At 38.5% G+C, this 18,832-nt stretch overlaps 1 protein-coding gene across 1 annotated transcript; it reads left to right on the top strand.

The window, feature by feature from the left end:
• Window positions 1-1,857: 1,857 nt before the first annotated feature.
• Window positions 1,858-18,778, top strand: Lkr (Leucokinin receptor). The gene is made up of 8 exons (NM_139711.3): window positions 1,858-2,248; window positions 12,480-12,694; window positions 13,445-13,647; window positions 15,095-15,243; window positions 15,333-15,454; window positions 15,524-15,750; window positions 15,823-16,014; window positions 17,348-18,778. The coding sequence occupies exons 2-8, from the start codon at window positions 12,622-12,624 to the stop codon at window positions 18,008-18,010; spliced, it is 1,629 nt and encodes a 542-aa protein (NP_647968.3). The 5' UTR covers window positions 1,858-2,248; window positions 12,480-12,621; the 3' UTR covers window positions 18,011-18,778.
• The last annotated feature ends 54 nt before the right edge of the window (window positions 18,779-18,832 follow it).

Here is an 18,832-nt window from a genome sequence, read left to right as displayed (position 1 = left end):
GCGAAAGGTAAATCAATCAAATTTCGAGAAAAATGCTTTACTTACTTACTTATTTTTATTGGATTTCGATGATACTTTTCGGCGTTGCCAAATGAAAATGTTTTCTGGCGAAACATTTAGGCATAATGTAAGCTAAAATAATGCAGGGCTATAATCAAATTAAGAAAGAATTAACAGACTGATGGCAGACCTCAACTCGCAACTCAGTTGCGAGTTGGCTTCAAACTTTTCTGGTGCGGATGATAATGCGAATTTAGTTAAATTAGTTCGTATTTAATTCAATTCGCACACGAACTCTAATGGACGCCATGATGCCAGCGACTCGAAATCTGTTTAAATAAAACCCTAAGTATGTGTAGGTGGGACTTTGCTGCTAATGTAAGTATAAGAAAGTTAACTTCACAAGTTTAAACAATTTACTCGTTCTTAAAGGGCCACACTGAATAAATTGATTAAGTGCAATATCTGGGGAAAATTATGTGCGCCGAAAGCCGATTAAATTGATTACAACATGCTGGCGAATTTAATCTGGTTGTGAGCTGCAAAAGCAGTTTATGATAAAACAGAATTTATAAATTTGCGCACCTGGCGCTTATGTAACTTTAAAGTAATCGAATAGTTTGCCATGGCTCTGAGCGTTAAATGCGGCTTAAATTAAAAGGAGCAACATTTTCCCAACGCACTTATCCCCAAATCCTATTAGCCTTTAGGTTCCATTTCGTTTGGGCTCAGTCTCAGTTGCCTTCGGCCCATTTTGCCTTCTGTTTTTCTATCAGACAATCACTGCTCGTTCGAGAGTCCAAAGGTGGGTCAATCACTGATGGACATTGTCGTGCATGTGTCCTCCATGATGAGTTTATGTTCCTAAATTCAATTTGCGCATCTTAAAGGCAGCATGAGCTGGCCATTCGAGGGCAATACCATTGTACTAGGTTAAATTAAAGTCTCAGAAATCACTGCAAATTAAACATTAGGCAGATATCTAATAAATTGTATCACATTCCGAACTAAAATTCGCCGGAATTCAGCTTAATTAATGAGATTTATTTGGAATTTCACCCCTCCTTTTGAGCTCGAATTTTGATTAAGAATCGATGGAGTGCTCTAAATATATATATATTTCCAGCAAACCGCAACCTCATTTAAGGTTCTTTTATCAACGCTTTTGTGACCAGAAATTAAACACTTTGCTTAGCTGTAATTGCTATGTCTACACCCAAGCCTTGTTACAAATTAATCATTTAGTGCCAAGTATTAGTTGTTGGCGTAACTCTAACGCCACAAACAAGTCTAATTGTCGGGGGCAGATGGAAAAGGGTGAGCGGAAAACTCCATTGGAAAGCCACTTAATACAGCATTAAATGTTAAATAATTGACTCAACAATACGCAGACATTGAAACTTTCACTTATCTGTAACAATTTTACCGAGGGGGAGGCAATAAAATAATTTGTTTTTTATACTTTTCTTTATTTTGGGTGGATAGCAGCTCTAATCAGTCAGCAAATATTCGGCCCAAACAGCCGAGACACGCCCAGACTCCCAGCTGAATTGGCGTTGGATTTTTTATTGATTTATATTAACAGCGCCGCGAAGACAAGGTAAATTGATTAAGATTTCTTGTCGGGCTGCACCTGAGCAATTTTTGTTTTTTTGTGGTCATGCCTACTCTGACGTATGCGTAATTCTTCCAGAGATAAAAATACAAAAAAAAAAAAAACAGAAAAATCAACAAAAAATAGGGGACTGTGTGTGTGTGTGCGAGTGCGCCTGCCCCTCTTTGTATCTGTGTTGGAATCAATAGGAGCCGGCACGACAAGAAAAAAATTAACAGGCCGCCGAGTTTCCATTGCCATTCAGTTGACTTCGGGAGCTTTAATCGTGCGGTTGTATCTTGCGATCGAAACTGTATCGAAAAGATATTAAATATTCAGCAAAAAATTCGTTGGCAATAAGATACTGAATTCGGGCCGTAGAATATTATAAAGATTTATTTGTGAAACAAATAACACTAATTAAAAACCTTTCAAAAGTGATTTTATCTAAGTGTATAATTAAACATATACACAGTTTACTGTTTGTTCGCCAACTGATTATGGCCATTTAGCAGATAAATGCAGAGTCAATAGCAAACTAGCAAACCAGAAAGCTAATTGCATTGGGCAGTGAAAGAAATAAATGAGCATTTACTAATTAATTACACAAAAAACGCATTTAAATCCATCAGAAGAGTAATTAATTTTTGTGGGGTAAGTTGAGTCCGCCAAATGGGCTTCCGTTATGCAGAAAATGGTGAAAAATTCATTACCATTACAATTAAGAGCATTAACTGCACACATTGTTCGCATATTAAATAGTTATCAAGTGATCTGAGCTCTCGCCTCAATGAGCAAATAAAAAATCTATTAAAACACCATACACTTCGTCGATTTGTTTGGCAATTGAGCAATTTAAACGTTCTCTCATTCGGCGGCTGGTACATTTTTGTTGTCTGCGAAATTTATCAATGAAATTTTAGCATCCAATAGACTTTGATCACGTGGGACAATAAAAGAGCGTCGAGTATAAAGTGGTTCGTTTACTTGCGATAGTCAAACATTTTGCTTGGAATTTTCCCTGTTGCGGTTAGCTTACGAAATCCTCGATAACGAATGTGTACAAATGTAGTTAGAATCGAAATTCAATTAACCGCAGGCAAAGCTAACATATTTCAAAAACAAGAATACACAATTCACTGAATTGCACTGGCTAATAAAATATTTCCACTTGCATTGCTGCCACAATCCTTTTCCTGGCCATGGTAATGGTAATGGTTCTTCTCGTCATTGAGTATTTCAAATGCCGGATAACAAAGTGTGGAGTCAGCTTTGTAAGCTGTCTTCTGTTTTTCCCTTCACGGTCCGGATGATGTTAAAACGCTCGAGTTTTAATCTGTTGCCTTAAATTTTGCAACCTTCACGTTATTCTCAGAACATCACAGACCACATAACTTATTGTACTATGTATATGTACAATGTTGCCAGGAGCAGGTCATTTTTAATTAGAGTTGGTAGAAGGTTATTGCAGGTGCGACGAACTTAGCCTTGGCAAGGAAATTAAGCGGCGACAAAGAAAAAATGCAAATAATAAACAGCAGAATAAGCTGCTCAGTCAAAAGAGCAGCAGCATTAAATGTGTATAAAAAATTAAAGACCTATCTGGAATTTAGCACTCATTTTCTTTGCGTCTCAAAGGGAAAACTCGTTGTACATATTAAGCCAAGAAACAAACACGACATAACGAGAATTGCAGGTGAGAAAACACAATCCACAAATGGCCTTTTCCTGTTGTGTCTGTGGTATTCTGGGTGAAAGTTTTTAAAATCAAGACACGTAGCCTACTTTCCTTTTCTTAGCCAAATATCTTCTTTTGTTTTTGGTCGGTATTTAACCCGTTGGAATTTGGTTTCGTATTATTGCTAGGCCACTAATTACTAGAGATAATGATAATGCCCGTAAATGGGTTTTCATCTCTTGTTGTTGTTGTTGTTGTGGCTAAAGTGTGAGATTAAATGTATTTATCTCAGGTTGGCTTCTGCTATCCTTGCCCGCACAGCTTGTCCGGATATCGCATAGCATGATTAATTACATTATCCTTGGAGCATAATAGCCAGAAAGTTCGGCGGCAGTAATCGGGAAATAATTTCAACCCCGTGCTCCATACTGGGTTAGTGGGTTTATTAATTTCGTTTTTAATTAAGCTACAACTACTGATTGAGCCGGAAAAATCGGAAAATAGAGGGCGAGGTTTTCGTACAAAAGGCCTCGGGATGATTTTATTAATTTGCACCAGCTTTAAGAGGATTTCCATAGTCTACTTTTAAGAGCTCTTATGTGGATTTCACTTTAAAAGGGTATATTGCCGAAGTGGATTTAATATTCTGCAATTTTCACTCTTGTAGCAGGAAAAATCTTTAAAAAAAGATTTGTTCGCTCTCGCTTTGATAGGATTTTCTCGACATTTCATGCCATCTTTTTTTTTTGTATTCCCTTGGCCCTTGCAGTTTTACCAATATTTTCCTTTCTTTGCCACACAGGAGTTTTTGGCATACATATAAGAAATCCTTGCAGAGACATCAACAAATGATAATGCTTTGTCAGGTTGGGATCGTTTAATTGGATCATTGGGAGGGGATTTTCCACATCCTTTGCTTTGTTGTTTCACCTTTTTGTGAAACCTCTTCGGAATTGTCATTGTTTGGCAAAAAGGTCAAGGAACAGTGGGAATTTGTAATGGCAAATTGTGTTTGCTACGCGAATGCTTGCTCAAAAATTAGCCGAACCTCTTGTGCAGATGAAATTCAATTGAATCGAGCTCGATGATTACTGCAAGGTTCACTGAACGCGTGGCAGATGCTTCGGGTAATTAAAGACTTTTTCTCGAGCTCAAGATGTATGAAGGGGGGGATTGAACAAAAGTTTAAAGAACTTTCGAGTGTAGGTGTGGGCAGAAGTGCACACAACTCAAAGTGGTTGCAATTCTAAGGCTCTCGAAGTCAACTTGAAAACTTTGAAAAGTCTCGGAATTAATTTGTAGAAATTCTCTAGAAATTGTCTTTTGCGTATAATTTGAAGTCTTATCAGTGAAGGACGAGAGAAATTATGGCTGACTTAAAGGATTTAAACAATGTGAACAATTAGAAGGGGCTTTTGCAAGAACCACATTTAAATTTCTCAACTTTTATTTTTAAGTTTAACAAACTAGATTTTATTTAGCTTTTTTTGTTAGGCAGCTTTCTTTATTCTATATGTTTTTTTTCTCCATTTTTGCGTCAAGTGTTTGTGTTTATCAACAGGATCCTGTTTACCATCCGCCAGTGTCCTGTATGCTCATGCCAACACGAAGTCAGCCACGTAAATATTTCTACTTGTTTTCACGCTTGTTGACTTTTATTGAAAAAATTTCACTTTTCGCGTTGCTCATCGCTTGTTTAAATGCTTTTGGAAGAAAGGGTACTGTACTCCCTGCCAAGCTACAGAAAGAAACAAAAAAACAAGAATGCCGATGAGTAGAGCGATGCAAATTTTTCACCCTCCACTCGAGGTCCTCCTCTACTTAAAATGTTGGCAAATCGTAATATAGCAATTATTTGCAAATCTTTCACATTTTTGTCCTGAGGAGAAAATCTTTTCAACGACAGCAAAAGAAACTTTTCTCGACGCGGCTTTTCTGCATAATATTTTTCTATTTTTAGTCGAATGAAAATCGTTTGCAGCACATGGTTGGTTGTCTTTAAGATAAAATAAACTTTGGTCAGAAATCCTTTAAGTGGCGTCTGTCTACTTTGTTGAACTGCAGTAAAAGTCCTTTCCAGATGTGTAAGCAAATAAAGCAAACATATTTCAGCCTGAATACGTTATGAATACAAATTGACTAATGACTATTGAAATCGTGTTCAATGAAAACTGTGGGGTATTAATAATAATAAATATGTCAGTTGCCTCGAATTTGACGGACAGCCTAATCAAGGCTCAAAATTACAATATTCATGTCCTTTTTGAGTGGGAGAAAGCATTCATTTTAAACATTCAAATTGCTGCAAGGCATTTACAATAAGGCGGCAACTGGATCGAATTACATTTTACTCGGTTAAATGAAACGCACATGTTAATTAATACATTTACATACATAGTTATTTTCATTATGGAATTATCTTAGCTGAGCTGCAAAATTCTATCTCAATACGTTTTCATTTACATTTCCACCCTTGTGCTATTTACGGAACCAACTTCCAAGAATTTTCCTATCCCTATTTCAAATAAGTAATTATCTTTTCACAATTAAATATTTATGGTGACCCACGTCAGTCACTAATCTGACGCAAGGGAAACCTAGTCAATTGTTGATGTCTTTAGCAACTGTCATCAACGAATAAAAAACACCCATCTGGTCTAGACAGCTCTAGGCCCGAGTTCTATTAATATTTACAACATTCGGACAGTAATTAGTTACCTTAAATAAGTACATTGTGTCAGTGTACTTAACCGCAGAAAGCCATCGACAATAGAATGTGAAATTTGCTTTCTGCCTGTCTGAAATTGGAATTGAGTTCTCGATTCTATTCACCACTCGACGAGATGTCCGATTAGCTCTGACATTTTTTTGGCTTTCTTGCCGGGACGAAGCCAAGTGTGCAAAATGGTGTGTTGTCGCCTTTGTGTCCTTTATGTGCATTTAAATGTGCTGATTAACTTGATTCGGGTCTGGCATCGCCATTGCACTCCCAAGTCTGGGCAAAAGTGCCGTGAACTGTGATCATTCGAGATTAGATGCACTTCAATAGCTGCGGCGATTGCCAAGTGATGTACGTAATTCGAGGCTCATATGCAAATTTGTTTCCAGTGAAAACAAATCGATGTTGACTATCCATCGAGTAAACATTCAGTTCAATTAACTTAGCAAACCAAGATGTGTATTTTGCCAAATCATGGTTGAATGTGTCGAAAATATTAATTAAATTATGAAACGACTGATGTAATTTGTAAATTTTCAAATAATCTTACCGAATATCAATTTTGTTTCAAACGAGATGCTCAAAATGCTAATCTCTTTTGGTTGGTGGGGGGTCAGGTGTCAAGTCTGGAGTACTACAATCTCATGCTGAGTATGTTATGCTTGAAGCGAAATGAAATCAATTTTTATCGGCGCAAATATGTTTCAATCTAATAAGCAGATTTCAACGGAAACATTTACGGTCCATTTGCACCTGTCGTGTGGCAATTTCGTCTGTCGAAAAACCGAAAAAAAAGCTTGTATTTTGATATGGTGGACCAGCTACCCCCCATAGACAATGATTTTTTCACCGGTCTGAACATGATTGCAAATTTGGAACAGTCATCTCCGGAGCTGCTTTAAGTTGAGTTTGGTTTAAAGTTTTCTTTAGTGAACCTGAAAGGAAAACCAAAAGGTTTTCTATTTCCTTTGATTAAACTAGAGAGGCGCACGTGGTCCCAAGTTTTGTGTGTTTTTTTTTTTTTGCCATGCCTTCATCAAAAATCACAAACTTTACACATTTTATTAAAAATACATGCCTCATTTCAAAAAGGGGTTTACGTTTTAATGAGTTCCGAGCAAACGTGATGTGCTTGTTAAATATTAGTTAGATCAAACGGATGCGGCACGTGAACTCAAATTACTTCGAATGATTTTTTAAAATATTAAAGTAAAGCAAGAATATACATGAAAGCAATTCCGGTTCAAGGAAATGTTAATCGCCATCAAAGATTTCCGCGATTGATTTTAAATGATTTCTTCCCTCCTGTTGACATCAATCAAAGGGAATTATTTTGTTAAGTGCAGTGAAAAACTCTTCAGATTATCTGTTTTCAATTTCCACCACATTTTCCACACACAAATTTGCATATGTTCGGCAAACAAAAATAGAAGAATGAGATGCTACAAATTTGGGTATTTCTATTCCGTTTTCTCAGCATGATATGTAATTTAATTTCCATTCAGAAAACGCGAGCGTGCCACAAAAGGTGTGCATAGACACATACATATACATGTAGTAAGTGCCACAAAGGGTGTGTGCATATATATTAAGTATGCAAATCAGAGTGTGTTCAGCCATTTGGATTTAGTCGGCGATGCTAAGGTGTCGGGTAGCGTTAAAGCTGATGACATGGAAAAGCTGTGATAAGTGGAAAAATCGAAAAGGAAAACAACGGACCCTCCTAATACAAACTTCGTTGGTCTTCTTGGGGTGTGGAAAACGCTCTTTAATTGCTTATTACTTTTCTTGCTAATTTTTCACTTAGCCTCGTCAGCGTAAACTTGCCGGCGAAATGGAAATGAGCATCATAAATTTATGCTCTTATATACATAAAGAATGCGAATTACTCTTTTTTTCCGACCGCTTTTGGCCACATTTAAGGGTCGTCGGAACCTGTTCGATGGCCAACAGGTTTGAAGTGCAACTTGTTGTGTTTTGAGTGCCAAAATCCCCGACTTGAAATTGCCTTTTTGGCCCGCCTCGTTTTCTTGTTCTTTGAAAAACTCCGCCATCGGGTGGGTGGCTGCTGCTCGTACTTTTGGCTTCGTGTGCGTGTTGCCAACAGTTCAACAGTTGTTCCAGCCCAAAAAGAACCTGCTGCCAACAGTTGATAACGGAAGGTCGTGCGGCCAGGATGTTTAGCTGGCTCCTTCTGAAAAGCCAAATCGTCGCGTCCAGTGAAAATGAGTTCTAATCGCAGTGAAAGCGGAATTCACAAGGACTTTTAATTGAATTTTCACACGGACAAGTTAATTGCGGCCCAAGGGCTGGAAAAGTGAGAAACAACTATATTAATACCAATTTCAGTGGACTCCTTTTTTTTGCGTGAGTGAACCGGAAGAGGGTTTCGCGTTTCCAGGACGACTCACAGCCCCTGCGGGAATGCTGACATTTATTACAATTAGACTTACAACTGCCACAAATGTGTCCCCTTTCTCTGCTCACCTTTTCGGGTTTTATTTGTTCACGACTTGATGAGGATTTTATTGGATTTTGGTTGGGCTTAACGATGATCACGTGAAGCGTAGTTAAAATTCTCTTACAACGGTAGGACCCTAAATCCGATACTAAAAACTGTGAGTTACGTGCAACAAATTATGCACGCATTATTTGAGAGATTTCAGAAAATTAATAGAGCTATAAAGTCTCTTAAAAGGGACCGAAAATTATATTTGTTTTCGTGGGGAGTGATATTTAAATATCACATTAAACTTTGGATTGATTTGGATAATTGTGTGAATGAAGTAATTTATTTCATATTTTAAATTCGATTACAAACAACGAGAGACTTTGTTAGCACCCATCTACTTTAAGGTCGTGACCTGTTCAATAATTGGTAGCAATCGCAGTTATCTTTTATGAGCCACGTGTCCCAAGGACCAAAGGACACCTGGACAATGTTTTTTGGTAAGCCTTCCTTTGCGTATTGCGCAATTAGATGCCGAGACGACAAATATGTAATTGGTGTTCGGACAAAATTTTGTTATTCGTTTTGATAATATTTTAGGCATACTAATTTTAGCATTTGTGAAATGGTTTTGACAAATGGCAAAGCAGCTGTAAAAGGGCGCATAAAATTGACAGGATATTACGCAAACAATGTCAAAGGAGAGGCGACCTCAATGGGAGACTCTTAGCGAGGTCCTTTCATGAATACAGCGTAAGATGGCCCAAAAGGTGAAGAAGTGAACTGTAGGAGAAGCCAGTTAAATGAGCTGTGGGAAATTCTTTTTCCCCCGACAGCCAGAAGCATTTTATCGAGTGTTCCGAACTGAACTGGCAATTGTGGGACAACATTTCATCTTGCGTTATGCAAATTAGTAAGCTGTCTAAAATAATTTACCTGCCCCCCTTGGGGCATTATGCTAAATTAATATTTAATTGATTCGCCTTTGAGTACTGCTGAAAGCAAGAGCTGAAGAGGTCATCAATTTGTCATAGCCCAGAAAAGGGTCAACAGATTCCGGTCTACTTAAACTCCAAAATGTCTCTTCCAAGAACATTAGGTCAAACAAGCCGAGACCGTAAGACGACAACTAAACAACATGGAAAATTTTCCTGAAAAACAATTAAACGAGATAAAGCCAGTTCAAGGCCTCCTCATGTCGAGGGGATTTCTGAACTTTCTGTGACATTTTCTTAAGCTGTTATATTAGATAACCACTCCTTTGACACTTTAAGTTGGCAAGAACAATCTTAATTGCAATCCTCGCTCACCCAAGTGATTATTTAATGAAATAAGACTAGACGGCTGAATACATTTGTCCCCAAAGACCAATCAAACCAGAAACCGTAAACACACGCCGTCTAAGTTCAGGCTTAAGTCCGTTGGCACTGTAAACAAAGAGACCCATACGACCCAAGAAACAACTCGCTCGGTTCTTAAGCCAAAAGCGGTTCCTTTACCCAAAACACAGAGCCGAATACAAAATAAAAGCCCGAAAGCGAAACACTTTCTATATCTAAATACTCTTACTTTTAAGTCCATTATCATCAAGGTAAAAAGTTCTTGGAAATCATTTCAGTCAAATTTTTTACCACAGCTACGCTACCAAATAATGATAATTTAATTTTATATCTTTCAGTCAGGTAATAAAACCTCAGTCCCAGATATACTAATTGAATATTGGTTCTAGTATACATATATATATTCTGGTTACCTTTGGTGCCGTATTACATAAATATGTATTTTGTCAAGCTATAAACTTCGTGAGCAAATGAAAATACCCCAGGCAAAAGGTAAAGGCATCGGCCTACAGTTGCGCTTTTATTGGACATGTTGTCTTTTCTTTTCTTTTTTCATTAAATCGGATGCCTTTGCTTGGCGATGGTATAAGCCTTGCCATAATGTGGTTGTTGTTGCCCGGCTTATGTGTCGTATGCGCAATATTCAATGTTATTTAAAAGGACAGGATGTGGGAGTCCATTTTCATAATACATATACGTATATCGTTGTCAGCCGGCTCGTTGATGGGCTATACTTTCTATGCCGCGTTGCCATCCAATATGAATTTTCACTTTGATCTCCTACGGTCTAATAGGATACACTTTTGTTAATATTCGCTGCTTGAACAACAATTTCATTGAAAAATTTGTTATTCACTTCACCTGGCTACCCAACCCAGAAATTTCACAACTCAAACGCACGTGCCATCCATGTTCCTTGTTTGTGTCAAGTCTGTAAATTTTACAAATTAATGGTTTGGTCCTGGGTGACACGAATCCCGGCTGCTTTGTTCTCAAGTGTGTTTCTAGTGAACTCCATGACAAATCTAACTTTTCACGCCGTCTGGAGCTATAAACACCGAGAAAAACTAGAACCGTTTTATTAAAAATATTTTTAACATAATGCAAAGCAATTCATTCTGAAACATTTTAAATCTGGGATTAATGAGTTTTTTTTGGTAATTTCTTTAAGTTTATTTTGGATGCCCAATTACTAGCACACAACAAACTTTTGCCTCAACCTAATGGCCCAAAAATCATCGCCTCTCAATCAAAATTCAAGCCACCCAAGCGGGCCACAAATAAAGCAAGATTTTCCTTTGACGTTAATTAGAAAATCTTGGCGTCTCGCATGGCCGGACTAATAGCACTCACTCTAATCATAATCAAATCTGACAGTTTTCCCGATTTTTCCCCTTGTCTTCCTTGCCATTGAAAAATTGCAAAGCATTTTTCTAACTAGCTCGCAGCGATCCTTTGCATATGACTAACACAAGAACAGAACACCCAACTTCTGGCTTGTCCTTGAACCTTTGATGCGATGAAGCGCCAACTAAATGAGTTAGTGATGCCGATGGTGCCCCTATATTTACACACAAAAGCAACTGGAAATTTGAACAATGAAGGAAGGGGTCCATTTAGTTTTTATTCGATTTCCCCGAATTAGCTCCTAAGTTTACGTATTTTTATGCAGCCCGTGGTAAAGCGTTGCAAATGGGTCTAATTTTTGGTATTTTTGGGGATTAGAGTTAAAATGCTAGTTCCAGTGGAGGCAGCTTGTAGTACACATAATGCCTTTGAAAATATGTCCACTTATGCTATGTGCAACTACAAAAGAAGGTAAGTTACGAGTGGTTTTATTAAACATTTTGGGGTCATGCGTTAGGGTGGCTCCTTTTAGTTCTTTTAGCTTGTGACCAGCATAATAAAATGAGTAATTTAATGCTCGAAACAAATTTTTGCATTTCCATATAAACTTAAAGCCTGTGAACCTGTTTCTTTCTGGGGGAAATAGTACAGTCATTCAAAACTAAATACATCTTTTTTTCACGACATTCGCCAATTTCCCAGCCTATTTCCTACAAGCATCCCTAAGTCAATCTATAACAATTCCGTCTGCCTATAGAATAAACATTTAGTTACCCAATAAATTAACAAGTCTTGACAGTGTTTACACTGAAGAAGATAAATTAACAAGTCCCAACAATGTTAACAGTTCGATAAATGGCCAATTAACCTGAGTGAGGCTTCTATTCTCAAACATTCAATGAACTTGCTGACTTTCTTGTTTATTTTTTAGGAGCCACCTCAATAAGGCTAAGGCAACATTTGAGCGTTGGCATGACTCTTCAATAAAAACATGAAAACATGAACTGTTTTCATAAGAAACGAAATACAAGCGAAATTCTAGTGCAGTGCCCTCAGTCGCCAAACTGAATTTGGGTGCACTTTCAATTATACAGAACAAACTTTTCACTTGTGAAAGCTGACAGGTGATTCCACCTGAGCCATAACTCATGTCCGCCCACTGAATTTGGTCAGTTCCTTGAGGGCAAGACTGATATTGCTTGTATAGCTTTTCAATGATTTTTTTTCAGATCATTTGTTTCTCTTGTTGTCTGCACTTTTGTTGTTCCCTGACCACTGGACTTGTGGCAGATAACTTTTTTGCGAATTTTCAGAAAACAAATGAACAAATGCTGTAATTTATATCTTTCCAGTTTAGATTGCAATGAAGCTCAGAAGCCCCTGAAGATGTATTGCACTACATAGAGCAGCAGCATTCGAACTAAAATACAAGGTTTGAAGGATATCATATCCTCATTAGGATACACAACTAAAACTAAAAAACGAAAAAGTGTTATGGCAATGGACTTAATCGAGCAGGAGTCCCGCCTGGAATTCCTGCCCGGAGCCGAGGAGGAAGCAGAATTTGGTAAGTATACTCTCTAATCCCTTCAAGCAACTGGGGACGCGACTCATCCAACTGGATTAAATTGACTTGACGTATCATCAATCAAAAACATTGACAAGTGTTTTTTTCTTCTGACAGTTCGCCGTTAGTTCTTTGATCTTGAATCATTCATGAGTGTGGGGGGTGCCGAATTTAAAGACCAAACTTGGGCTCAACCATCTCATTGACTTTGATATGAGGAAACAGGTGATGTTCGGATATGCTAATGAAATTCATATCAAAGTTGGGTTTAACTATCAATATTTTATATTAAATTGGATATAGGTATATATATATACAGGTATATACTGTCCAAAGTGGCATTTATAAAATTCCCTCTTTGGCTATAAAATACGGTTCAATTTCCTTGACGTTTACAAGTCAGCAGGAACGTGAATGTCGTCTGTCCTGCCATCAGTTGACTGACAACTGACACTTGAATTAATCTGCTTCTGTCAGCAAGCGCGATTTTTCACAAGTTCAACACTGAAACTAATGGATTGGAAGAAGCTAAGCACCACACACAAAATTTATTCACTCATAAAAGCATGGTCTTGTAATAAATAACTAAAATTTCAGTAACTTAGTAGGAGCGCATTATGTATTGGATACATTCTTAAATTTTTGTGTAAAACAGATTGTTATATCTCATTTAGTTTTATAATAATGTTGCAAGCACTTTTTCCGAGTGATATAAATCTAATGCACAACTATTTTTCAATTCATTCACAGAGCGTCTATACGCGGCTCCCGCTGAGATTGTGGCCCTGTTGTCCATTTTCTATGGGGGAATCAGTATCGTGGCCGTCATTGGCAACACTTTGGTCATCTGGGTGGTGGCCACGACCAGGCAAATGCGGACCGTGACAAATATGTATATCGCTAATTTGGCTTTTGCCGATGTGATTATTGGCCTCTTCTGCATACCATTTCAGGTGAGTTGCAACAGTTAAGCTTAATTATAATGCGGGTAATTACCGAGATTTTTTTTTTCGCGGATATGAAATGCATACATGCAAAATTGCCCATACGCACTGTTGCGCTAGTAAATGGATATCGACTTTAACGCATAAATCACACAAGCCAACAACATTAGCATTAGTTTTCGCTTATTTTCACCATAGAAAGGTAGCCAGCCCAGTTTTTGAAACCCACAGTGCGCAGGGACACCAATTTCAGCATAATCCGGCATCAATTTAATTTCCGGGCAACGAGCGCTCATGTTTGGCATTAGAAAATTGCCATGGCCTACGCGCATCTTGTCGAAAAAAGTTGTGGTAATGGAATATTACCTACATCAAATTTAAATGTGATTTTCGGTTTATGTGTTAATGGGATTTGTATTCTATAAAGTACCCAAAATAGAGTGCTAAAAGCTATGTGAACAGTTTTCTGGGCTTTCTTTGGAATTTGTATGTGATACCGAGTAATTGAATTGCCATTATCTTCAATTGATTCCCTGGTGTCGTCGAATGCAAAACGCGAACGCAGTTTGCTTTGAAAATACTGTTTAGTCGGAAAATGGTCAATCAATGAGCAATGGACATTTGAATAAAGTAATTGAATCGTTACTTTGTATTCAGCTCGTTTCGCAGAATGCCGCAATTGCATTTTAGCTTGTTTTAGACGTAAAATATTGAATGTAACCATCGAACTGAATAGTCGAAATAATTATTAATTGGTAGTACAAATTGTTTACATCTTTCTATGTTTCAAATAAAAATAGTAAATTGATTTTTACCTCAGAATTCATACTAATAAAGCTCAATCTGTACACTTCGTTGAACCTTGAACTTGACCCAAAGCCAGCCACATTTTGGGCACTTAATTTATATTAATGCCGCAATCAAATAGATTTTTGGTCCTGTCACAGCCGCCAGTAAGTGTCATCAATAAGCCGGCGAGAAATTGCAATTTGCGGCCGACTTTGTGTGGAGAACGGAGAAAGCGCGGTCTTCAAATATCCGCAGTAATCACACACACACTTTTTCACTCACTCCTGCGCAAATCAGTGTCCAAAACAACACCGCTGGGCTTTCGAGCGTTTATTTGTCGACGAAATGTTGAAACTGGCCGAAAATACAACACCCCCGACATGTTCCACTGTTCATTAATGGTGTTTGCCGTGTGACTTGAATGGAGTCGCAATTTTGGGTTGATTAAATCATATCAAACCTCAGGCGGACGACTCACTTGTAGCTATCCTATTTCCTTACACTTTAATTAAAATGAATATATATATAGTGAACATTTTAAAGGGATTATTTGTGATTTGTAAACATCATGCTCAGGCTAAAGGTTAGGCATAGTTGTATAGTCAAGTTGTTTCTGATAATCTGCAATACTTTAAACTAATAATTGCAATATTTTCATTCCGTGTAGTTCCAGGCTGCCCTGCTGCAGAGTTGGAACCTGCCGTGGTTCATGTGCAGCTTCTGCCCCTTCGTCCAGGCCCTGAGTGTAAATGTCTCGGTATTCACGCTGACCGCCATTGCAATCGATCGGCATAGGGCCATCATTAATCCACTTAGGTGAGTCGCTGGGGGGGAGAGTGGGCTCCCACATTCGAAACGATTCGATTCGTCAATCATAATCATTAAAAATCGGCTTACGCATGCAGGGCACGTCCCACCAAGTTCGTATCGAAGTTCATAATTGGTGGAATTTGGATGCTGGCCCTGCTATTTGCGGTGCCCTTTGCCATTGCCTTTCGTGTGGAGGAGTTGACCGAAAGATTTCGCGGTAAGTCAATACGTCAACTTGCATGGATTAAGTGCCAGCGACCTTAACTGAATTTCATCCTTTGAACAGAGAACAATGAGACCTACAATGTGACGCGGCCATTCTGCATGAACAAGAACCTATCCGATGATCAATTGCAATCCTTTCGCTACACCCTGGTTTTTGTGCAGTATCTGGTTCCATTCTGTGTCATCAGCTTTGTCTACATCCAGATGGCGGTACGATTGTGGGGCACACGTGCTCCTGGTAACGCACAGGATTCACGGGACATAACGCTGTTGAAAAACAAGAAGAAGGTGAGTTTTGCACGTTGATGTGGTATGCAAATCGGGACTGGGTTTAATTTCCTTTTTCTGCGACGCTTGCAGGTCATCAAAATGCTGATTATCGTGGTCATTATCTTTGGACTCTGCTGGCTGCCACTGCAGCTCTATAATATTCTGTATGTCACGATACCGGAAATCAACGACTACCACTTCATTAGCATCGTCTGGTTTTGCTGCGATTGGCTGGCCATGAGCAATAGCTGCTACAATCCCTTTATTTATGGCATCTACAATGTAAGTGTGGGCTCCAATGATGATGATGATTTGTTTACGGAGTGTTAAATTTGCATTTGTCTGGCTGGGATTTGATTGACATCCTTTGGATGTTTGTTCGTGCTCAGGGACACGTTCTTTGCACACGCACTAAAAAGACATAAGTCTATAAATGTGTGGTAAATTTGCCGGGGAAATGTGGGGATTGATGAGGGACTCAAGGTCGCCTTGGGTTAGTTTTGGGGAACTTAAGTTTGGGTGAGTCAGTTATTGACAGGGGATCTTGGGAAAACTTGCCTTGCGTACAATTGGATGTCTCGTCAAAATATCTACATACTTAACGTCTTGCTTTTAATAATGAAGTTAAAGTAAAAAAAGTAATTTTTTCTATATTATTTTCGTACTTTTAGACCTAAAAGAAAAAAAGCCTTTGCACGTGCTTCCAAAATTAGCTTTTTCTATTATCTCATCAAATGAAACACAAACATAGACGCAAAGCAAATGAAACTTTTACGGAAGTTTTCATGGTCTCAAAAATCAAAGAAGCTTAAAAAAGAATGAAATATGTCTAACTTAATTTCATTGTAAGCGAATCGATTGCTTTGTTGATGTTTTCCCATTTTCCTTCTCGCTGATTTATAAGCATACGCGTCACTTTTTTTTTAATCAAAAATAACTTCTGCCTTACTTTGAAACAATTTCCAATTTCTTTTCGCCTCGCACCTAAAATAGCTGACACAAAAAAATACTTTGTCAAAGTTAATTAAAGCAGCGCTCCACTGTAGCCAATAAGCAAACACCTACCGTCTGGGCCGCAGAAATTGTGAAACCGCAAAACTGAAGCGAAATCCACAAAAATCCTCAGAATGCCAAAGTGGCAAACCGATAAAAGCGGGAAAAAACCCGTCGGCTGTTTGCTTTGACACTCAAATTGTCTGTAAAAGATAGATTGAGAGCCAGATCTCCGAATAAACTCGTAAACTTTTTCCCCTGCTGGCTGTGCGTGAAAAACTTTGTCAACAGATATTCTATTTTACTGTCAGCGAAGACAAATGGGATTTGTCAGCGAAGATGGAGGTTTGCCTAGAGCACTTTCATTAGCCAGAAAGATGCCGTAGCCGGGGCAGTTTTCGCTTTTTCACGAAAAATTTTCTGCCAATTCACATAATAATTAACCAGAAAGTTTGATAGCGAAAAAATGTATTTTTGCAAATGATAAACTTTGCTAAGAGGTTTATGATTTATGCAATGCACTTTAATTTGTATTTAAGTGAATAAAAGTACTTTCGCTTACTTTAGTGATATGTTATTGGGATGGATTAACCTAAACCGTCGTCTATTTTTCTCTGCACAGGAAAAATTTAAGCGGGAATTCAACAAGCGATTTGCGGCCTGTTTCTGCAAGTTCAAGACGAGCATGGACGCCCACGAAAGGACCTTTTCGATGCACACCCGCGCCAGCTCCATAAGGTCAACCTACGCCAACTCCTCGATGCGAATCCGGAGTAATCTCTTTGGTCCGGCGCGTGGTGGTGTCAACAATGGGAAGCCGGGCTTGCATATGCCGCGGGTGCATGGATCCGGTGCTAACAGCGGCATTTACAACGGAAGTAGTGGGCAGAACAACAATGTCAATGGCCAACATCATCAGCATCAAAGCGTGGTTACCTTTGCGGCCACTCCGGGTGTTTCGGCACCAGGTGTTGGCGTTGCAATGCCGCCGTGGCGGCGAAACAACTTCAAACCTCTGCATCCGAACGTAATCGAATGCGAGGACGACGTGGCACTCATGGAGCTGCCATCAACCACGCCCCCCAGCGAGGAGTTGGCATCCGGGGCCGGAGTCCAGTTGGCCCTGCTAAGCAGGGAGAGCTCCAGCTGCATTTGCGAACAGGAATTTGGCAGCCAAACCGAATGCGATGGCACCTGCATACTCAGCGAGGTGTCGCGAGTCCACCTGCCCGGCTCGCAGGCGAAGGACAAGGATGCGGGCAAGTCCTTGTGGCAACCACTTTAATTTAAACTAGAGCGATCTAAGTTATAGCCGTGTTCCAATGACACATTCCGCAGCCAGTCGGCATTCACATATGATGTGTATTCCAGTAAATTGGCTGTCATAGCTCATTCATTTAACGTATGTGTGTTAATGTTTTAGTGAATGACTATTATTAGGGTATAGCTACTACACTAATATGTTTAAATTTTATTGTAATTGTATGTAAGGCTTTAGTAAAACCCCTTTACAGTGTTTAGATATCCCGCAACTAAATGTGTCATTGGAACATGACCATTTGCCTCTGTGATTTCGTCTTAATGAATTGTGATTACAAGTCCCATTGCTGATAATTGTTTCGCAGAAGGATATATATTGAATGAGTGTGAATGCTGGTCGTGAGCCGTGTACAGTATTATAATAATGGTATCTTCAAATTGCGATCCTTAAAGCACGAAGTCCAAACGTTGTAAATAATCGATTCGTTAATGACCTTATCAAACTCAAACCAAAACTCACCAAATCAAATGTATTATTAGCTGAACAAAAAATGAATCAAATTAAATTAGCACCTGAAATCAATTAAGTAGCATTAAATTAAATTATTTAAATAGTATTTTAACAACAATCCGATTATGTATTAAATCCTACACAAGCACACAGCTGGATGTAAGCAAATGTAATGTACAATATTTGTCATTAAAAAACAGAAAGGCTTATTAATGTAATTATTATTGTATTTAATTACCAAACGAAAACGAATAAACATTTCGAGTCATTAAGCAAACAAACAAAATATACCAGTATTTTTATTATTCTTAATTACATGCAGCCGAATGAATTATT

Source organism: Drosophila melanogaster, chromosome 3L (assembly GCF_000001215.4).
Source record: "Drosophila melanogaster chromosome 3L".
Taxonomy (NCBI): domain Eukaryota; kingdom Metazoa; phylum Arthropoda; class Insecta; order Diptera; family Drosophilidae; genus Drosophila; species Drosophila melanogaster.
This window is presented reverse-complemented; position numbering and strand designations above follow the sequence as displayed.